The sequence below is a fragment of the Amphibalanus amphitrite genome, unplaced genomic scaffold (assembly GCF_019059575.1).
Source record: "Amphibalanus amphitrite isolate SeventyFive unplaced genomic scaffold, NRLGWU_Aamphi_draft 000140F_arrow, whole genome shotgun sequence".
NCBI lineage: Eukaryota > Metazoa > Arthropoda > Thecostraca > Balanomorpha > Balanidae > Amphibalanus > Amphibalanus amphitrite.
In genome coordinates this window covers 422,162-443,274 of record NW_024881635.1, presented here as the reverse complement: position 1 = coordinate 443,274, position 21,113 = coordinate 422,162, and the positions used below count along the sequence as shown (strand labels likewise).

The 21,113-nt window shown below is 50.3% G+C and overlaps 1 protein-coding gene across 1 annotated transcript; it reads right to left on the bottom strand.

Annotated features, from left to right (window-relative positions):
• Positions 1–8,929: 8,929 nt before the first annotated feature.
• Positions 8,930–12,958, bottom strand: LOC122382480 (ubiquitin carboxyl-terminal hydrolase 16-like). The gene has a single exon (XM_043367854.1). It carries the CDS (start codon positions 12,440–12,442, stop codon positions 9,062–9,064), a length of 3,381 nt encoding a protein of 1,126 aa, XP_043223789.1. The 5' UTR covers positions 12,443–12,958; the 3' UTR covers positions 8,930–9,061.
• Between the last annotated feature and the right edge of the window lie 8,155 nt (positions 12,959–21,113).

The window sequence follows — 21,113 nt, the reverse complement described above, 5'->3', positions numbered from 1 at the left end:
CCCGGGCCACAGCCGCCCGCCTGAGCGACACACGGCCAGAAAAACAGAAACGCTATAGCTGGTTTTGCTGTCGAGTCATACGGTGGCCAAAATAGGAGTGTCGTGGGAGTCGTTTGGCTGATGAAGCTGTAGCGTGGAAACATGGCGCTGCATTTACTCTTGCTGTAACTAGGTACTTGCGTTCATTGCTCGTAGCTAGCCCTCATTTTGTAAGTAGGTACAATACCCAACTATATTATCTCGAGTACTGAACGTTGTCGATCGTTAAATTCGCCATCTACATCAACTCCATCTGAATTGTTACAAGAATTCGCAGCAATTCAAAAATGTAACGAGAGATAAGCCGTATCGCAATGCAATAGCCAATATAGGTATATCACACTGAACAGAACGATCATGGAACTCTTGTTGTCGATTATACACGGTTCGGAAATGCTATGGGTAAGAGCGTTTGTTTTAATTTCTTGGCATTTTCATCACTAATGCTTGCCCAGCCTTTGCCGTTTGATGACCTTTAAATACGTGTCACGCAGTAACACTTCCACTCAACCTAACTCGCCAGCCCATGACAATTAGTTAAGTGCTCAGAATGGAAGATGAGGGTGCTTGTCGGTCCACTGCCGCAGTTCATGACCCCTCTAGACTGCTTGGCAGGGCGATTGTCGACACTAAAACCATCATCAGCAGCCATAAGACTGGCCGAAAACGAGCCTGCATCCCTCTGATGACGCGATAAGACTCCGCTGATGACGCTCACTGGCGTCTCTGATGACGCTGGGTGGTGTCTCTGATGATACGTCTCTCATTGATGGCTATCCAGTGCCATCTCATCGCTGCGTGCGGATACGCCACGCAGTATACACTCGCTGGAACTGCACTGCACGTATGCGTCTACATACGTACACCGATTCTGCACAGTTCTGATCATTGATCAGTGTGGCACCGCGCTGTATCCCGCATTCCTGCCGCCGCCGGCGGCGCCGCCACAGCCCGCACCCGATGATGGAGGAGTGCGGGGTGTCGCCGGCAGCCGAGCGTGCCGCCCCTGCCTCCGCCCCCGCCCCGCCCGAGAGTAAATCACGGGACCCGCGCCGGTGTCGGATTCTAATGGACGGCTGCACTGCGGCGGATTTGTCGGTATGCCAGCCATCCCTCGGCCTAATGAAGACATGAGAAGCACATCAATTATTAAATCGGGGTGATCCTCCCCTGCATGTTGCTGTGGTAACGCCCCACTAACGCGCCAGGTTTCGAACACACACACCTCATTTTGCCAGCGAAGTTGTCCCACATCAGGAATGACGCATGAAGCCGATAAACGGTGACGATATACCTATAGTGCAATAACGACCATAGAGGCTTATTGAATGGTGGACTTCTTTGCAGCTAAATTTTAATTAGCTTGCAACTAAAATTGATATATTATCCACGACATACGAGTCGTGGATAATATATTCGTATGTTGGATGGTTATGGCTTTCTCTTTTATGCCACATCATACCTATTGGCTATTCAATTCCAATTTATCTTTTTGAAACATAAAATCGATTTTCGATCCTTCCTTTGTGCGTCGCATGCGCTGAACCCATCGACGAGCCACTCGGCTGAACTTGGCTGTCGATTGAAACCAATGACCGTACAACGAACCGCATCATTCCACACAGCAGAGCAAATCAGGGATCGCCCGCCGCACGCGTTCGGCACAAAGGCGACGGCACTGACGCCGTTCATCACACAATCCGGCTTCCGCTCGGGCGAGCTGTGCGTGAACAGTGGGCCGGGGCCGGGCCATCGCTCAGGCCGGGGTCGTGCAGTCACTGGCACCGATCCCACGCAGGGACAGGGACAGACCAGGAGCAGGGATCGAGACAGACCGCACATGGACAGAGACAGACCGCACTGGGACAGAGACAGACCGCGCTGGGACAGAGACAGACCGCACTGGGACAGAGACAGACCGCACAGGGCCAGAGACAGGCCGACTGGGGCAGAGACAGGTCGCACACATACATATATGGGAGTAGACAGACTGCACGTAGCGAGACAGGCCGCAGAGGGGCAGATATAGACCGCACGCTTAAGGGGGGGTAGAGATTGAGGGCTGGAAACAGTGCAGAGGACCAGCACTGGAATAGAGGTAGTGCATTAGGTACTGGGGGCACTATGTGCTTACATGGCACATACACAGATCGCAAGAACAGTGGCGACAGAGACAGTCAGGGACCTCATAAGCAAATGATAGAGAAAGTACTATGAGGTGATTGAGAGTTGAGACCGTATCACATACATATTCAATAGATGTTAACCCTCGCATGTGTGCGGCGTTTGCCAGCTTCTAATGTGTAGGGGGGGGGGGTCGGTTGGACCCCCCTTGCCGTTTGGCCCCTGATCAAGCTAGAGCTTCGCGGAAAAAACGAGCGTATTGCCCGTGACGAGAGGAAGCCGATGATACCCAATTTTAAGGTCCTAGGTCATTGGTTGACCTTCCAGGTCAGGTCAATGACCCAAAGTCGGGAAAATCGGGACCTGTTAGAAAGTCGTAAAGTGTGGCTGCTAAGGGGTTTTCGGGGTGCTGATCACGAATATCGTGTTAGTTTTGATCACAGATGATGTCTTGAAGCATTTAGACCAGGTCGGGTCAGGTCAGGTCAGGTCAACCAGTAGGCGTCGTGACGGGTATTCGTAGTACGTGTCAACCGCCTCTGACAGCTTCGTAACATGTTACGAAGTCACCAAAACTACTTCGTAAATGTTCAAATGGTTGCTAAATTCGAATTCAGCTCCAAAAACTAGCCTAGAAACATGTAAAACTCGAAAAAGTGACCCGAGGTCACCCGAGGTCACCAAAGGTCAATGACCTGACCTGACCTTCAGGTGACCTTGACACACACGGGAGTAACATCAAATCACATGTTTGAACGTTTGAAACCACGAAAAGCTTGCAAACACGCGGCTAGTGCGAGCCGACATACGCGGAATCGCGATTCCGGCCAAACATGGTCTCGGAAAAGAGGTCACAGGTCAAAGGTCATTTGGGTCAGGGTCATGAAATTTTCAGGGTAGGTGTAAAATTGATCAATGCGAGGGTACTGAAAGTTTTGTCGCGATCTGCCGCTTTTTACGCGAGTTATTCGCGAAAAACCATGGGGGGGTCCATCCGACCCCCCCCCCCCTACACATGCGAGGGTTAAGCTTGAAGAGCTTTAAAGAAAATAGTTCACTTTTTACATGGGGTTTTCCAACTGCTTGAGCTGAGACTAGCACAAATCAGGAGCTTTTACCGCCCAACGATCACCCTAGCCGAATATCTTCCATTTCTCGTCCCGTAAAGAGTGCCTTGTAGAGGAATGCGTGCCTTGCTGAGAAATGCAGTCACGTCATCGTCAGCCAATCAGCATGCTGCCTACAGCCAAATGCCAATGGGTTTGAACTACGCAATATGATTGGTCAACCGCAACGTGTAATAGGCTTCTGCGTCAACATTATTCTTCATAGAATGTAGTTCTTCCTATATCAAAATATAGAAAATAATCCTTTTTTATCAGAAAAAAAATATTTTGTTTTCTGAACATTTTGAGCATAAAAGATAAAAAACCATCGCAAAAAATAGTATCAGGAAAGTGAACTATTTCCTTTAACATTTAATGCTGAAAACTAATTGACAATATTTTACCGACGTGGAAGTTCAGCTGAAAGCTTGTAATAGCTCCTAAGCTACAGCTTAATAAAGTGGTGTTGATGTGTATCTAACAAGCAATTTGCCGGCGGTTCCTGTCAAAAGCAGCCGGCAGCAGCAGAATAATGACGTCACACTCTGAACTTTTCACACTGCCTCTGGAAACCCTGCGAGCAGAACTGGAGTGCGAACTGACTGAAGGCCGACAAATATTCCCTGCCAGAGTGAGGCAGTGTTTGTCTTTGTTAGCACTCGGTTCTACGTGGAGTGACTTGCGTTTTCGTATTTAACTTTGCTGCGAATTTCTATAGTTGCTACCAGGGGCGTCGCCACGGATTTTTGAGTGGGGGGGGGGTCGGGTTTCTAGTCTTCACCCGATGGGTAGGGTTGTTTTTTTTTTTTGCCACACTACCCAGTTTTGTGCGTGCGTATGTGCATGTGTGCGCGTGTAACAAAGCGGCGCGCAGCGCCGCGAAATTTGGTATAACCTATTAGGTAGGTATACCTACCTACATCACTTGCGTAAAAATTATCACTGGTCACTTAACCCGCGCCCTGGTGGGGTCTGTTTATAACGCGACCTGGTGGGGGGGGTTATTTTTTGCCCCCCCTCGTATCTCCGAAACTACTGGACGGATCCGCAAAATTCAAACGACGTTCGATAGCCCTGTCAAATTTGTCGAGGGAAACCAAATTTTATTGACCTTGGGGTCACCGATGACGTCACAGGTCAGGTCAAAGATAAAATGTTTCACCGTTCACGGGGCTTCTAGGGAAAGCGCTATAACACCGAGTAAAACGCATTTTGTCGAAAATCAGCGATAAGACGATAACGAATCACGAAGAACGAATCAGCGAAGACGATAAGTACATATGTTGCTATTAGAGGTCACTGGTCATACCTGGTCAGGTCACAGGTCAGGTCACCAAAGGTCACCAAGGGTCACCACATGAACCCAACTTTACTAAGGTTGTGCGATGCATGTTTTATGGCCAGTTTTTCATTTCCAACCCAATGGTGTTGGTTATAAGACCATCAGGTACGGTTTAGGTCACTTTCTGGTGGAGGTCAGGTCAAGGTCAGGTCAAAAAAGGTCAAATTTCAAAGTTGATATTTTTGCATAAAAAGGGTATCGATTCGATGCAGCTCGTCACGGGGAGTCTAATGGTGATCTTTATTTTGCACTACGAGGTCTAGAATTGCTAAAAATTGAGTTTGAAAATTTGACGTCATCAATTTTGAACAGTTTTTTCGCTATAACTTCGCCAAAAAAAGAGGTATCAATCTAAAATTTGGTATGTGGATGGAAGGCGGTAAGGACTATCACATATATTCCGGTTTTTGCGAAATTCAAAAAAAATTTTGGATTTTTTGACTATTATATCCCAAAAATCTATTTTTTGATTTTTGGGGGTCAAAATAAAAAAAATCAAAAATCCGAGATAGCAGTTTTGTAGCCCTGTCAATTCTACAGCTTTTATGTCCTAAACATTTTTCTGTATTTGCAAAGCTATAGGCCTGACAGCTCTTCCCGCGAAACCCTTTTTTGGGTCGAAAACGGCAGAACATGACGTCACTCTGACGTCATTTCCGGCCAACCTATCATAGCTTTTGGAAAAATTTTTGGTCACAATGTGTAAAATTGATGTCCGGGAAGGTACTGAAAGTTTGGTGACGATCGGCGCAGCGGTTCTGGAGATATATCGAAAAGTCTGGAGGGGGGGCAAAAAATAGCCCCCCCCCCCACCAGGTCGCGGGTTAAGGTCAGGTCGCCATGTCAAGTTCAGTTATACGGTATACCTCTATCAAACTTTCCCCTCTCGCCATTCTTGTAGCTTTTCTCCCATAACTTCGAAATTTGGTACACTGTATACCTAATGTATGGGGTTATACGTGTCAGCAATTCATGATTCTGAGGATTTACATCTATGATCTGGAGGCAGGTCAAATACGTGACCTCATCATTAGAAAATAATGAGAAATTATAAAAAGCACGAATGCCTCCTGCTTTGAAAAAGTTCGTCAGAAACGCAAAATATCTTTGGAGCCATGCCAAATCAGCTCATCATTGCCAGGGACAGGGTGCAACATATGGCGAGTGATGACTCGAAAGGTCATTAGTGGAAATGTCCATCGATGGCCACCAGCATTTTTTTCTACAACTTTTGACGAAGACGCGGTAGAGCGATGACAGCACCTGGAAGGTGTTCACTGTTCAGCTCAACAACACGGATCCATTCATATGCAGCAGGAGGTCCTTTTTCGATCAGGACATAACGTTGACCTGAGGTCGTTTTAACGTTAATTCTGAATGGTCAAATTTTAACTCATGTGACGCGTTTCAAAGAGATAAACACAGTGGTGACAAGACAACATATGTAAATACCATACAAACTCACGGAATCTAAAGTTATTGCAAAGCAAATGTTTCGGCAGAATCTGTCCAGTTAGCTGTTTGCCTTCTATGGGCAAAACATAGACCTGAGATGAAATCTGACCCGAAGCTAGCGAAAGAGCGTTGAAAGAGCTATCGAATATGTTTTCTGCTTCACTGTAGCCCTTCTATTGGTGGGCTCCCAGTCGCTAACGTATAACGTATACTAAAGTAACGCTGATGTATGCTTTCGACCCCTGATCGATCTAGAGGTTTGCGGAAAAAAGAGCATGCCGCCCGTGACGAGAGAAAGCCGATGATACCCATTTACAAGGTTTTGGGTCATCTCAGGACTCAGGTCATCGCCAATACGTAGGGAAACTCGGGACCAGCTAGAACTTTGCGAATGTAAGTTGTGATGGTTTTTCGAGGTTCTGATTACGAATGTTATCTTATAGTTTTGAACGAAGATGATGACTCCATGCATTTGGGGTAGATCAGGTCAGGTCAGGTCAGATCGACCAGTACCTAATAGTGGATGACCACCACCGATTGCTTCCTAACATGTTATACATATGTATAAGCAACACAACTACTTCTTAAATGTTCAGATGGGCGCTAAGTTCAAAATCAGCTCCAAAAACTATCCTATACCTAAATTAAAAGCATGTTATGAAAAAGTGAACCAAGGTCATCTTTATTTGAATCAGGGATATCGATTTATTTTTAAGTAGGTGATTAACACGAGCGCACCGGAAGTTTCGTTGCAATCGGCTCCTTTTGCGCGACTTCTTTGCGAAAGCCCGAGACGGTTTCATCTGACTCCCTTTCCCCTACATGTGCACTGTACAGCTAGTTGTGACGATAGCCATGGGGCTGAGGCTAGTTTGTAGTGTTGTAGTTAGGTACTGATCCGACGAATCGACTGCGACCATTTTTTTAAACGATCAGACGAACGCTCGGGGCAGTTTTGGCGCGTCCAATCCTTTGAGGGATAAAAAGGTACTAGAATGGTGGCTACTTGAAAATATTGTTGTGCTGGTGTTCCCCGCCCACAGCTAATTGAACTTTAGGTAATTGGCTAATTGGCTTTAGGGAACTCTTGAAGCGATTCTGAATCTGATGTATTTGTTGGTGTTGCTGACGCCTGCTTCACTGACATAAAAGCTAAAAAAGCATACTCAGCATCGCAAAAAGTGGGGGGGGGGTCGACACCCCCAGTTTTCAAGAGTGGGGGGTCACGACCCCCCCCCGACCCCCCCGTCGGCGACGCCCCTGGTTGCTACCCACTTTTTAATAAATCAATTACCCGTAAACTTACCTAAGTTTACGAATTCCTGGCTTCGGACGCTTAATAAGGTGTGTATTATTTGTATTATCTTAATTAAATTTTGTATTATCTATACCTGTCAAAATAAAACGTCTATCAGACGACGCGTGACTGTGTAGTGCGTGCAATGGTTGCGGTTTCCCTTGTGTTAGCTGAATGTTACATTTCTGGAGACCGCGCCGTCTCGAAGGACTCTCGGCTCTGGCTGGCGGCGTGGTGTGCTAGTCGGCTGTTTTATTCGTTTTCTATTGTTTTTATTATGTGAGTGTGTAAAGTAAATATAGTTTAAATTGTGTTAAACCTTTTCGGACACCACACTACCACAACTGCATGGCAGCAACGCACCTACCTGTGTGTAGATATAGGCGTGTTTATGATAAAGACGAGCTTCTAAATAAAGCAGTACCACTAAGCTACAATAATACCGAGTGCAGTGCATGTGTACGTATACAATAGTTTACCCTTATTGTTCCCTGCACGTCTTTGTTACGGAGCGAGCGAAGCGAGCGTAGTCTTTCCTTAGATTAACGGAAATTTCTGAGTATGAGCGGCCGGCCGGCCGTGGTCACGCTTTTGCGAGGCTTATATCTCAGCAACCACTTGACCGATTTACACGCGGTAATTTTTGTAGGGTAGCTTCATTCCTTCTACCAAGTATTGGACTATTGCCGATGCATGTGGGTGACTCCTTATGCACGTGCCACGTGCAAAACGAAGAGGTGTCACTTTTGTAATTGTTGCAATATCTCGGTAACTACTTGGCCGATTGCGCTGAAAGTTGGCATGTAGGTAGGCACCCACTAGGCAATGCATATCCATGTGCCAGAGTTGGGGTGCTGCTGCACGTGCGCACGTGCAGGGGTCGATTCCAAATCTCGAGAACGGCTGGACCGATGGCGCTCAAATTTGGCACATGGTTAGGGACCGGTTAGTAGGGTGCCGTGCAAAAGTCAGTTGGGACCCATTTTGCACGTGCGCACGTGCAGGGTGCCGATTCCAGATCTCGAGAACGGCTGGGCCGATTGTGCTCAAATTTGGCACATCGCTAGAGACCGGTTAGTAGGGTGCCGTGCACAAGTCAGTTGGAGGTACCCCCTCGCAATTTCGCACGTGCAAGGCCCACCCTCTCGCTCGCTCCGTTAGTCGCCCCAAAAGGCGTTATACTGGTGTGACATACGACAAATACCGTCGGCGCTTCATCATAAAAGGGATAATATAATGACACGAGCCCAATGTGCCATGCATCATTAGCCTGAACAGCGCCGGGTCGATCGAGAAATAATTGTACGCCTCCCCCGCTTATGGTGATTGAATGCGTCTGATGGATGCGAAATTACCACGGACGCCAAACGAAAGACATGCTAACCGCTGGGACATGTACGATGTTGTGGTAATGGTATGATTAATACAAGGCACATTCACTAAACCATTTCCGGTGTATCGTTTGGGGTTTGGGTCTAGTTAGCCGTTGTATTTTGTATCTGGATCAGGCATTCGTGCTCACATAGCGTGTCTTTACACATCATCGTGGTGGCAATTATAGTATTAGCATATCAACACACATTAAAGCAAATTCAAAAACGACCTTTCCGAAATCACACCTCGGTCAGACTGAGGGACACGATTCGCGCGCCGTCACAGCCCCGTGCACAGAGCACCATCCCAAGCTACCGCAGTCGCTTACACAATTCGCTCGTAGAACAGCATGTAAGCTTGCGCCTTGAGCACCTTGTCCAGAGTCACCTCTGTGACGTGCGTGTCACTCACGTAAAACCACCGCCCGGCCTCCGGCTGCGGCTCCGGCTCCGTCTCGGGCTCCGGGGCGGGCTGTTTTTGATCCGTCTGTGACTCCTGTGGCGCGGCGGCGGGGTCCTCGCCCTCCCCGTCTTCCCGGCCCTCCTCTGCGGGCCTGACCGGGGACGGTCCGTCCGTGGTCTCCGGTCGGGTCTGCTCGGCGCGCTGCCTCGCCCGCTCACACGCCACGGCGAACGCGTCGGTGACGAGTGTGGTGAGTCGCGCAGGGTTGACGGTGAGCTGGTCGTGACGGCGGCGCACGCGCACGTAGGCTGTGTAGTGGCCGCTGGTCAGTCGACCGCTGTGCTCAACGACACCAAACAGCGAGTAGAGCACCCGCCGCTGGCCGGCCCGCATCTGAGGCAGGTCCTGGCTGATGGAGGAACAGAAGGGGGCCAGATCGAGCCGCTCGCCGAACTGCACGTGCCGGTTCACCTTCCGCAGGCTGAAGCTGCACACCTCGAACCGCTTCAGGTGGATGGTCAGCACCGGCGGCGGACTGTAGATGAGCAGCTGCTTGCTGGCGTTGCTGTATACTGTGCCGAGTTTCTTCTCAGCTGCTTTTTCAGCCGCCGTGAGCCGTTTATTGCGCAGCTCGGTGCAGTTGTCGCAACCGAGCTTGTTGTTGCCGGTGAGCAGCTCGGGCGCCGTGTACTGGTTAAGGCAGGTGAGCAGGCTGCACTCGCCAGCGGCCGCCTGGTAGCGCGGCGCCAGGGTGGTCAGCGCTCGACTGAGCCACTCACAGCGGCTCAGCGGCGGCGGCGGGCCGTCCGAGGGATCGGCCGCCGGTGAGGGGGTCCCCGTCCCTTCGGCCGGGGCAGACTCGGTTGGCGCGCAGGTCCCGCCGTTCGGCGCAGACTGGAGTTCGCCGCCGTCCGCCACCCCTGCCGTTGAGCTCTGGCCGTTCGCCACTGCCTCCGTCGGCACACCGCCCGGCACCTCACCGGGTGACGGCGACTGGCCCTCCCGCGGGGCCTCCTCGGCTGCCCTTCCGCAGTGACCGTTCGGAGCGCCCAGACTGTTCTCACGCGCCTCCACAGCCTCTCCGCAGTTCTCCGCCGGCACAGAGCTCTGCTTCTCCCCCACCTGGTCCGCTCCCGCCGTCTCCGGCGCACCGTTCGGGGCTTTGTCAGCACTCTCCCCGACCAGTGGCACCAGCCCGGCCGGCGCCGCGTCCGCCTCCACCGGTGACGACGGCCGGCCGTTCACCGTCAGCGGGCCCGGCTCGTCCCCACACGAGTCCGCAGCGGCCGCGGCGCCGGCGCTGTCCACAATCAGCGCGCTGAGCCGCTCCGAGAGCTCCTCCGCGGCCAGGTCGGCCGGCGGGTCGGGGCTGACCGAGGCAGGCGGCTCGTCAGCCGGCGGGTCGGGGCTGACCGAGGCGGGCGGCTCGTCAGCCGGCGGGTCCGGACTGACTGAGGCCGGCGGTTCGTTCAGCTCGTCTTCCGTCGAATCCCCACTGACCGAGGCCGGCGGCGGGTCGAGCTCCGACAGCAGGCTGAAGATGATATCTTCGGCGGCGGGCAGCGAGAGGTCGAGGAAGGGCTCCATGCGGTGTGTGCAGGCCATGCAGGCCTGACACACCACCAGGCTGACCAGCTGGCCGCTGAAGATGGAGTCGATGGTCGTATGCGATACCTGGTGGCCCAGCGCCTTGGCACGCGCCTTCATGTCGTCGGGTACTTCCTTGGGGTCGGCCTTGGCCGGCAGCCCCAGGCCGAGCAGGATCTGCTTCTGGTGCCGCCGGAGATCCTCAAGCCGCGCCTGCTCCATGAGCGCTCGCAGCAGCTCGTGTGCGTCCTGCTGGTCGCAGCCCACAAACTGGGGCACCTTCAGGGCGATCTTTCTGAGCAGATGACTGGGGGAGACGGTGGAGCCGGTGCCCGTGATGTGCATCTTCTTGAGAAAGTCGCACAGCGAGGCGGTGATGGGCCCGCCCTCCGGCAGCACCAGCTCCATGGTCTCGCCGTCAGCGCTGACTGTGACCTTTCGTCCTGGGCGGCTGCTGATGTCTAGGTAGTGCGTCAGGTAGTGGCACTGGCTCAGACACTGCAGCACCGAGTTCAGGTAACACGAGTTGCCCAGGTTGATCAGACCCTTGACCTTCGGAAGTGACTCGTTATCACAGTCCGCTTGAGCCTGTTTCTCCTTAGCGGAGGCGCCCTTGGAAGACTTGGGAGGCGGAGTGTCCTCCTTGGATGGCGTGGCCCCGGGACGTAGAGTTCCCTGCTTTTTCTTGACAAACTGCACAGCTTCGTGAAGTTTCTTATTACTCTTCAGTGACACTTTCTCGTTACATGTGAAACACCAAACGCCCCAGTCGGCGGCGGCATTGACGGCCAGCGTGTGCGAGTCGGAGCGCGGCGTGTTAAAGTGCTGCGTGGCGTGCCTCGCGCAACCCTGGTGGCCGCACTGCATACACAGCCAGACGCCGTGCGGCAGCTGCGCGCCCGACGGCACCGACCGCTCCTCCCCATCCGCGGGTGCCGTGCACGGGGTCGGCCCCTTCTTGTTGCAGGCGCCGATCCGCCGGTTCGACTTCAGCTGCCGCTTAATGTCAGCCAGACTGACGCTCTTGCCCACGTGCTGGCACATGCTTATACCATTGTTGGGAAGTCCCATGTTCAATGGATCCAGTATCTCCTGTTCTGTTGGTCTGGTCGTAGGAGACGTGGTGGTTGGTAGCTCCGGTGGGAGCTTTGCTTCGGTGCCAGTTGAGTTTGTGGGTGGCCATGGAAGTGATTTTGGCTCAATGTTGGCTCTGTGACTCGGCCTTACATTGACGCTCGCAAGTCGAACGGCTGTGGCGTTGCCGCGCACCACCGCCACAGACACGCGCTGCATGAGGCGTTCAAAGTCCCGTCGGTCTCCTGTGGTCTTCACAATACGGCGGCCGAGCTCCTTCAAGAAGGAGTAACTGTCCGGGCCGAGCGCTCCGGATGTCTCTACGGCGACAGGGCGGAACAGATAGCGTCGACTTATGTCGGCATAGCGATGGCGCTTACGCCTCTCGGCGACGGTTGCAGCTGAGCTCGCACGGGCCGCGGATGCCTTGACTGACGAAGCGCTGAACGTGTCGACGCAGGTAGCGTCCCAGACGAGGCACTTCCCTTCTGCATAGGGGAAGGTCGTCATGCCGTCAGGGCGACGTCCGTCTCCGCGGTCTAAGCCGGCCGGCTCGAGAACAGACGTCATTCCAGCGGTTGATAGTCCACGCTTGATGACGCTGTTGAGTTCCGCATGGCGTGGGAACCGGCCAGCACTCATCTGGCAGCACAGGCAGTGCAGGCCTCGCTCGTCAATGTCGGCTCCACAGCGGCAGCGGTGAGGAGCACATATATCTGCTCCCACCCGCAGGGCGACGGCCGTCCGCAGGGTGTCAGGGTCGAGCAGCGTGCCCACGCTGGCGGCTGGGAAGGCGTTCAGCCAGGCACCAGAGTGTGGTTGTGCGGCAGCTCGGAGTCGGGCTCGGTCAACATCGGTTTTGCTGTCTTCCAGCAGCCGTTCACTGATTCTTGCTGTCTCAGCTCGATCCCATTCTCTTTGGTAGCGCCGCCTGTGCGCTTCCGGTGGAGGCAAGCCTGTGCGACGCTCCCACTCTGAGATCAAGCACCTCGTTAGCTCACTGACGCGATTAGCGGCGGAGCCGTTAATGGATGCGATCGTGTCAGCGGATGCTACTTGAGATGCGAGGTGAGCAGGAAGGGCAACGTCTGTTACTCTCCTTACGCCTAGCCCACCGAGGCTGATTGGCAATGTCGCTTGTCGCCATGAAATGTCACGCAGTTGGACGTTTGTGATCACTTCCGTGCCACGGCGAACTGCTTCGTCAATCCTGTTGAGCAGGGCGGGGTGGCGGTAGGCTGGAGAGCTTCGAAGAAGGTACAACAGGCGAGGAAGGGACACGTAGTTCTTCAGTAGGAAGAACGCCTGATGTGCCTCGTCCAGAGCCTGAAGGCGCTTGATAAGCTTCTCTACCAGGAGCTGGCCTTGTAGAAGCGCACGTCTTGTTTGAGCGTCATGTACAGGCGCACCAAGCAGCTCTAACTCATCCACGGGGACTTCCCGGATGTCGGGAAGAACACTTTGCAGCATGCGCAGGGCGCTGAGCTTGGTATCGTCGGTGAAGCCTCCCAGGAAGGTGACTTCACACTTTCCTGCGTTTATGGCGAGCCCCACTTCGCTCATTTCTGCCTTCACTTGTTTGATACTGGAGATGACGTCAGATGGTGGGCCAGCCAGCGTTCCATCATCCAGGTACCAGGTGTTTATTTCTGTGTCTGGAGCCCTGGTGGCAGAATCCACTGTCAGAGAGAACAGCAGGGAGCTCAACGGATCGCCTTGCTGGACTCCTGTCTGAGAAAGGATTTTACTGTCGCCGATGAAAAGTGGCGCGGCGTTGTTGTAGCCCTGCCATACAAACGGGTATATCTCTGGCGCACGAGTTTTCACAGCTTCCAGCATCGCATCTCTGCGCACGGTGTTGAAGGCATTGGAGATGTCCAGCTTCACGATAACTCTGCTGTTTTCGGACGCTTCGCATTCGTCGATGTATGCTCTGGTGGCGTGTACTGCCGCCTCGCAGCCGTTCCTCGTGGCCACACCAAGCTGTACTGGTCGCAGCTGAGCTCCGATGGCCGCCGAGACGGCCGTGGCGGCGACCTTGCCTGCGATTCGGCGATACACACTGCCGACAGCGATGGGACGCAGGCCGCCGTCCTTCTTTCGAAGAGCAATCAGCGACGCGCCAAAGAAAGCTGGTGTTGCGCATTCCGGAAGACGGCCGCTGAGCGCCAAGTTCGTGAGCGCTGTCAGAGCTGTGAGTAGGCGAGCTCCAGCCTCGGCGGTGTGTTTAGTGAGGAGGGAGCGCAGGTGGGCGGGGCGAATCCCATCCAAACCTGCACTGGAGCTCGGCGGAAAGGAGTTGATCGCCTTCAAAACGTCGGCCTCGGAAGCCACTAACGGCACGTGGATGTCGTCAGGTGGCGGAACGTTTCGCAGGTCAGTGGGCGGTTCTGGGTGCTTTTCTTGCATCCTTTTGATGACTTCTTCTGTTGGAGATGCGAAGGAGTCATCTGAGGTCAGAGCTCGTAGCGCTCCCCGGGTATCGCCGTCCGTCAGTTTTGAGGCCACGCGTCGTGACATCGCTGTCATCTCGCCCACCGGGCGATGTGCATGTGAGCGTTTGGATGGTTTGGAAGGACGGACCTTGTTGGTGTCACTGTTCTGTGATAGGTTTAGGCGCACTTGTGTGGCCAAAGAGGTCTTTTCTGCTGTTCGCGCTTCTCTGTTGATACTGAGCGTAGAGTATCCAAAGCACGTGAGCCTGCGCCACGCTTCCTCAGTGCCCTGTTCGACAGCGTCGTTGATAAGGTGAGCAAGCTCGTCTGCTACCGCGATACGCGCTCCTTTTGGGATGTGCGGTAGAACCCGACCGTTTTGCTTCAAAGTAGCGATTTCTGTAGCAATGTCGCATAATTGTGTGAGCTTCGGTACTGAATTCGGACAGTTGTCTCCGAATCGACAGGTGGCACACCGTCTTCCCAGTTTCACGCAGCGGCAGGTTCTACACGGGTTAGATACGCACTTGCAACAGCGAGGTGTGCTTCCACCCATTGTTGCGCGTCCATCCTCTGGTGAGATAAGTGTTTCGTCGCTCATAACGCTAATAGCAGTGCAGGCAGAAAGTCAGATTCATTTTATCGAATGTTTTCATGCATCAAACTCCTCAGTTTTGAAGTACTGTTGGGTGATCGAGACATGTTCCGAATAATCTAAGGTGTCTAGCTCAAAACGTCACGTTCTTGAAATTCAAAACAGCATGAGATTTGCTTGCGTGCTTCAAAAATGATATAAAAGAGAACATCATTAACATAGTCATTTAATACGAAATTGTCGTCCAGCGATGCTTTTCTCCCGGCCCATGAAAGAAAATACCTTGCACAGCAGCGCAGTGATCAAGATAGTCGATAAAAGGGGCTTGCAAGATCAGACAACCAGGTTGAAAGTGAGCGCCAAATCTCGTCTTCGACCCGCCACGGATGTCACATGACAAACGAAGTACTCTAACTCAGTATTTAATTAAAAATGATCACAATATTTTCGGCCACATATCTGTTATTAGGTTGGCGTAAGTCTCATGCAAACTACATGAAGCAAACATGAAAGAATTCCAGCATGCAGCAGAATTATAGTCCATTTTTTTCAAAAGGCTCACGGCCCGAAAATCGATTTTAGAATTGTCACGTGCAAAGTGATGGTTTTTACAGAAATCAACGAACACCCAAGATTACTAGAACATAAGGTTGGACAAATTGTGACGTCACTGGTGCTTGGAATATTTTTTCTAGTATCCCACTAGACAGGCCTAGTTGAAACTAAATTTGAAGGGAGGGCAATTCATTGCCAAGTATCTGATTTTGTGAAAATGATAGTTGGAAATGTAAAGTAAGGCACCATGGACTTGTTTTCAATTGGGAACAGATGATACAAAAAGAAAAATAAATGTTTTACGATACTACTAAATCAGATAATTTGTTACAAATTCATAGACGTATAAATAAACTGGACTGGCAATTCGAAGGGACCTCCCATGGAAGATAGTGGCGCCGACAAAGCGGCGCCAAAAATTTGTGCTGTGAAACGTTGTAAAGCAAATAAATTTGTAATTATTTTTAAATGGATGATCGGATCGAGGTGATGGTGGTGCCGTTTGACGTGCCATTTCTGGAGGCAGGTGATGGTATAGGTCCCGGGTAACTCTCTGTCACGTGGCGCGTATGACTTGCCGACAAACACATTGAGAACAAAAACCTTTTGTCGACGCTTTAAGCCAATCCAAGGGAGGTCCAGGTGCCAAATTTGTAGGTCACATGTCCCGGTACCAAACCACTGACATATGGAATAATCGGCACCGAGAGATACATATTGCACATGCTCGGGACGAAAAACATGTTTTGATGAGGCATTCTCCGACGTCCGAAAACTTTGACCCAAGCACCTAAAACTCGGCACAATGGCACAACATGGACAAACGCTTGAGGGCGTTGTGCGAATAGGTGTGCTGAGGTGCACGGTCCACATGCTTCGCACGTGAAAAACTTTTGATATTACACTTCGTGCTACGCATACGTGCGGAACGATATATTAATATTTCCAAAGCTAAGCATCGTAGCGACACGTGCCAGGTGGCGTTGGAAAAGTTTCACCGAGGCGCATCAGAAGTATGTCCTAAAATTCCGAATTTGAGGCAACGTGGTGAAAGTCAGATAAAATTGACCGGAAAGGTCAATTAAACCCTCGCCGTTTGGCCACTGATTGAGCTAGAGCTTCGCATAAAAAAGAGGGTGTTGCCCGTGACGAGAGCAAGCCGATGATTGATACCCAATTTTAAGGTCCTAGCTCATCGGTTGACATGTCAGATCAGGTCAATGACCCAAAAGTCGGGAAAATCGGGACCTGTTAGAACGTCGTAAAGTGTGGTTTCTAAGAGGTTTTTCGCGGTGCTGATCACGAATATCATGTTAGTTTTGATCACAGATGATGTCTTCGTGCATTGAGGCCAGGTCAGGTCAGGTCAGGTGAAGGTCACCCAGCAGGGGTCCAGCCGGGTATTCAGTGTAGGTGTCAACCGCCACTGACAGCTTCGTAACATGTTACGAAGGCACCAAAACTACTTCGAAGCTGTTGAAAGAACTGCTAAATTCGAAATCAGCTCCAAAAACTAGCCTAGAAACATGTAAAACTCGAAAAAGTGAACCGAGGTTATCAAAGGTCAATAACCTGACCTGACCTTCAGGCGACCTTGACACCCACAATAATGCATGGGACCAATATCATTTCACATGTTTAAATATTTGAAACCACAAAAACACTGCAATCGCGCGGATACTAGCTGACATACGCAGAATCGCGATTCCGGCCAAACATGGTCTCGAGGAATAGGTTACAGGTCAAAGGTCAATTTGGCCAGGGTCATGATTTTCAGGATAGATTTAAAATTAATTACCTCGAGGGTACTGAAAGTTTTGTCGCGATCGGCGACTTTTTACGCGAGTTAGGTATTCGCGAAAAACGGAGGGGAGGGGGGTCCGGTCGACCCCCCCTATAAGCGCGTGGGTTAAGAATTTGACCTCGGGTCAAGGTCACAGAAAAGGTCATGCTGGATGCCATTCGATTTGTATTGCTGAGTTGAACACATTAACCCGCGCCCCAGTGGCGGTCTCAGCCAACTTCGCCCTAGTGGGGGGGGGGGGGCATATGTTACCACCCACCTCTAACTCAAAAACTAAGAGGGATAGAAAGACGCGGTAAAAAGCAGTCGATAGCCCTCAATGCGTACGTTTGAAAGTATTTCGGTCATTTTTCACCTTTGAGCAATATTGGGGTCACCAGAGGTCATCAAAGGTCAAAATTTGCCAATTGTCATTATATTTTTCAGAAAACATGCCGCTATCTCAAAAACTATGGTAGCTAGAAAAACGCATGGAACAGCAAACGATAGCTTTTGAGCTCTTCTTTTGAAAAGGTCATTATCAATATTGACCTCAGGTCAACGGTTTTGCCTCCAGAGGGCAAAAACTCCAAAAATAGCTGTTTTTACGAAAAGTGTTTTTCGACAATAACTTTTGACTACAAAAAGCCACGGCATTTCTATTGCCAGAATCGTGTTCCCCTTGCCGAGACGCGTCGAATGAACTATAATTTGACCTTGAAAGGTCAACTTGAAAATTTGACCTCAGGTCAAGGTCATGACCTGACCGGAAAAGGTCATGTTGCATATCAGTCGATGCGTCTCAACAAGACAAACACAATGAGACCATCCCCAGCGTTCTATCTCTTTCCAATCGCGAGTTATTGGCAAAAAACTGTTTGTAGCCTCAAGTGACCTCAGATGACCTGTCTAGAGGCTATCAGCAAAAATGACACCTTGGTCATCACGAGTGGACTAAATCATTGTGATTCTGAAATATTTGGACTGTTCCCATGCGTACACACGGATCTAGAGGCTTTTTCATTTTTCTCCATTGCCTTATAATGGTAAGGTCACGCCACTGACCTGACCTTAGGTCACGGATATGAAAAATCCGAGATATACAAATTGTAGGCGCCCATAACATCATGCAATCCACCAAGTTTGATACCTTTCTGACAAACACTGCAGGCTGGACATGATTGCAAACTTTTTTTAGGCTTGGTCAATTAACTTGACCTGGTGACCTGACCTGACATGACCTGGGGTCAAAAATTTCACACATTGTCCAAAATTGATGTACAAAAAGCTACCCCAAGCGGCGCGGCGCTACGCGCCGCGCTTTTTTATTTACACGCGAAAAACGCGACAGGGTGGTAACATATGCCCCCCCCACTGGGGCGAAGGTTAATGGTCATTTCAGCTCTCTAACATATTTCTATCTTAAGTTATGTATTGTCAAAAAATGTTGGAGACGTATCATGACCTGAAATGACCTCAGGGGCATAAACGGGTCATAGGAAGCATTTTTCGGTTCAGTGTTTTCATGTTCACCTGTGCTTCTTGATGTTTGAGGGTGAGGGTGTTTTTAAAGGTAGTGTGCCAGCTTTCTTGGACCGTATGGAGTTAATGGCCCAGATAAGGAGAACCGGATTTTTAGAACTTATCCATACCTTCAAAACTCATGGAAACGTCTTAAATTCTTCAAATTTTGAGTACCCCAGTGCGAAATTCGCCCCGACGGGTTGTCGGTCGTACCCCAACCACATTTCACACCACTATGAACAATAAATGCACACACTGAAATCGCTATTACCGATATGCTCATCCAATCAAGTTTCGATAAACCCGTTCATCATCAGCTCCTGCGGTTTCGAACACGCCTGTTAGGTGGTGCGGTAGACCACGCCCAAAGCCAGGGCCCCGGTAACGTGAGGTAGTCCGGAGTCAGGGCAGCGTGCACTGACCCAAGCCGGAGCCGCGCGTCCTCCCGGTGTCATGTGATAGCCCGGGGCTGCCCGCGGGGATGCGGTAGACCGCGCCCAAAGCTGCGGCCCCGGCTTGGGTCAGCGCACGCTGCCCCGACTCGGCTACCTCACGTTACCGGGGCCCTGGCTTTGGGCGCGGCTTCTGCTCATACTTTGTGGTGCGGTGGTGGTGCGTCGGGCTGCGCGCTCTGACTTCGGCCAAGAAAAATGCGTCAGCTGATCATTGTCATTTCTGCCACTTGCGTGTGGTGAAATGGGGTCATAACTTATAAGACGGCTTTTTCATATCAATTATTTTACATAAAATCATATTTCAAACCATAAATAATGTTCGACAGCCAAATAAAAGAAACAATACCAATACGGGCTTACAGTTTAAGGCTCGACATTGTGTTGTCTACGATTAGACAGCTGATAACTCATTCCCGTACGTCGTATGGTCGTGACACTATAATGACCTTTGCTTATTGTCACAAGTGCGCCGCATTCGCGATTGTTGCCCGACGCCTGTTTGCAGGTGAGCCCACTACAGTTGTTATACATATCTAAAAACCGATAAACTTTTAGGCGAAAAAGGCACTATTCCAGGCCCATTTTTGATTTTTTTTGCGATATTAGGTAAAAACAGAAGCTTCTTATCCTAGGAAAAATAAATGGGAAATCTTTCAAAGGTGGCACACTACCTTTAAGCCAAAAGAAAAGCATTTCAATTTGTTCCCTTTGATTTACGTATAATGGAGAGGTCACAAAATTGACCTGACCTTTAGTCACCGATATCCAAATTCTGAGAGAAACAAATTGTTGGTACTGATTCCCCCATGCAATACCTACCCTGAGTTTCAAGCTACTGGAATGTTAAATGTAGGAATGACTGAATCACAAAGTTTTTAGATTCATGGTCACTTCACTTTGCCTGGTGGCTGGTGACCTGACCATAAGTGACCTGGGGTCAGACATTTTTGCACACGTTACGAATTTGATGTATCGTAAGCTTTACTAAGTATGGATTTTATCAGGATTTAATTAATATCACAAGTTATTTTCACAACATAACATTCATAAATTTCATTTCTTTGTTGCTGACGAAGTTAGCTGACGATCGTTTGTTGAAGGTGCAACGTCTTCACTTTCGGTTGCTAGGGACGCTCGGTTGCTAGGAATGGCGTCATCAGTAGCAAAATGCCGATGCCAGATGAAGATTTGGTGGGGGCTGCGAACACCGGCTTGGCACATTTCGAAATCACCGGCCGGCTCGGTCGGCTGGTATCTGACTTGCGATAGTTTGGAAAAAAAGTATAGACATTGATTCGACTAATAATGAGGAACTGTGAATCGAAAATGCTTCCACACGGGGTCTAGCCATAGGCACTAAACAAATGATTAAACTGATGACGTGGATGACCTGTTTGTAGACCTACAAAAGTAACACACGGATTGACATTTTGTTTTTGATTTATTCCTGTTGAGTACAAAAAGAAACATGAGCCAGCATATCTGCCGATCTATTACAATGCTGATCGATCGATTTCTGCACTGGGAAGAAGTCGGCTATGCGCAAACTAAATCTGGAAAGACTTATAAAAAGACGACTGAAGTTTGTAGGTAGCATGCGAGAACACAATGTAAGACAACAATACGAAACGTCACCAGCTTCAGCAAATAATGACATGTTTTCCATGAGCTTGCCGCTCAGAATTCCGGCCCCCGACAGATTCTGTCTTGAATGTTTAAATAGTTGCCGCTTGCTATTTCTCAAGTGATGGGCTGGCTGTGGAATCAAGGTTAATACAGGAGTGACGTTAAATTTGCATGCAAAATCAACAGAATGGCTCAAATCTATGAATTTACTCACATTCTGCAACGTGACACGATTTAAAAGCTAAATTGAACAACTTGCTCCGTTGCACTGTGCTTATCTTTCAAAAATGGCCGAGAAATTCATCTCAGCTTGCGTTATTTTCTAGCGTCTCGCACGTGC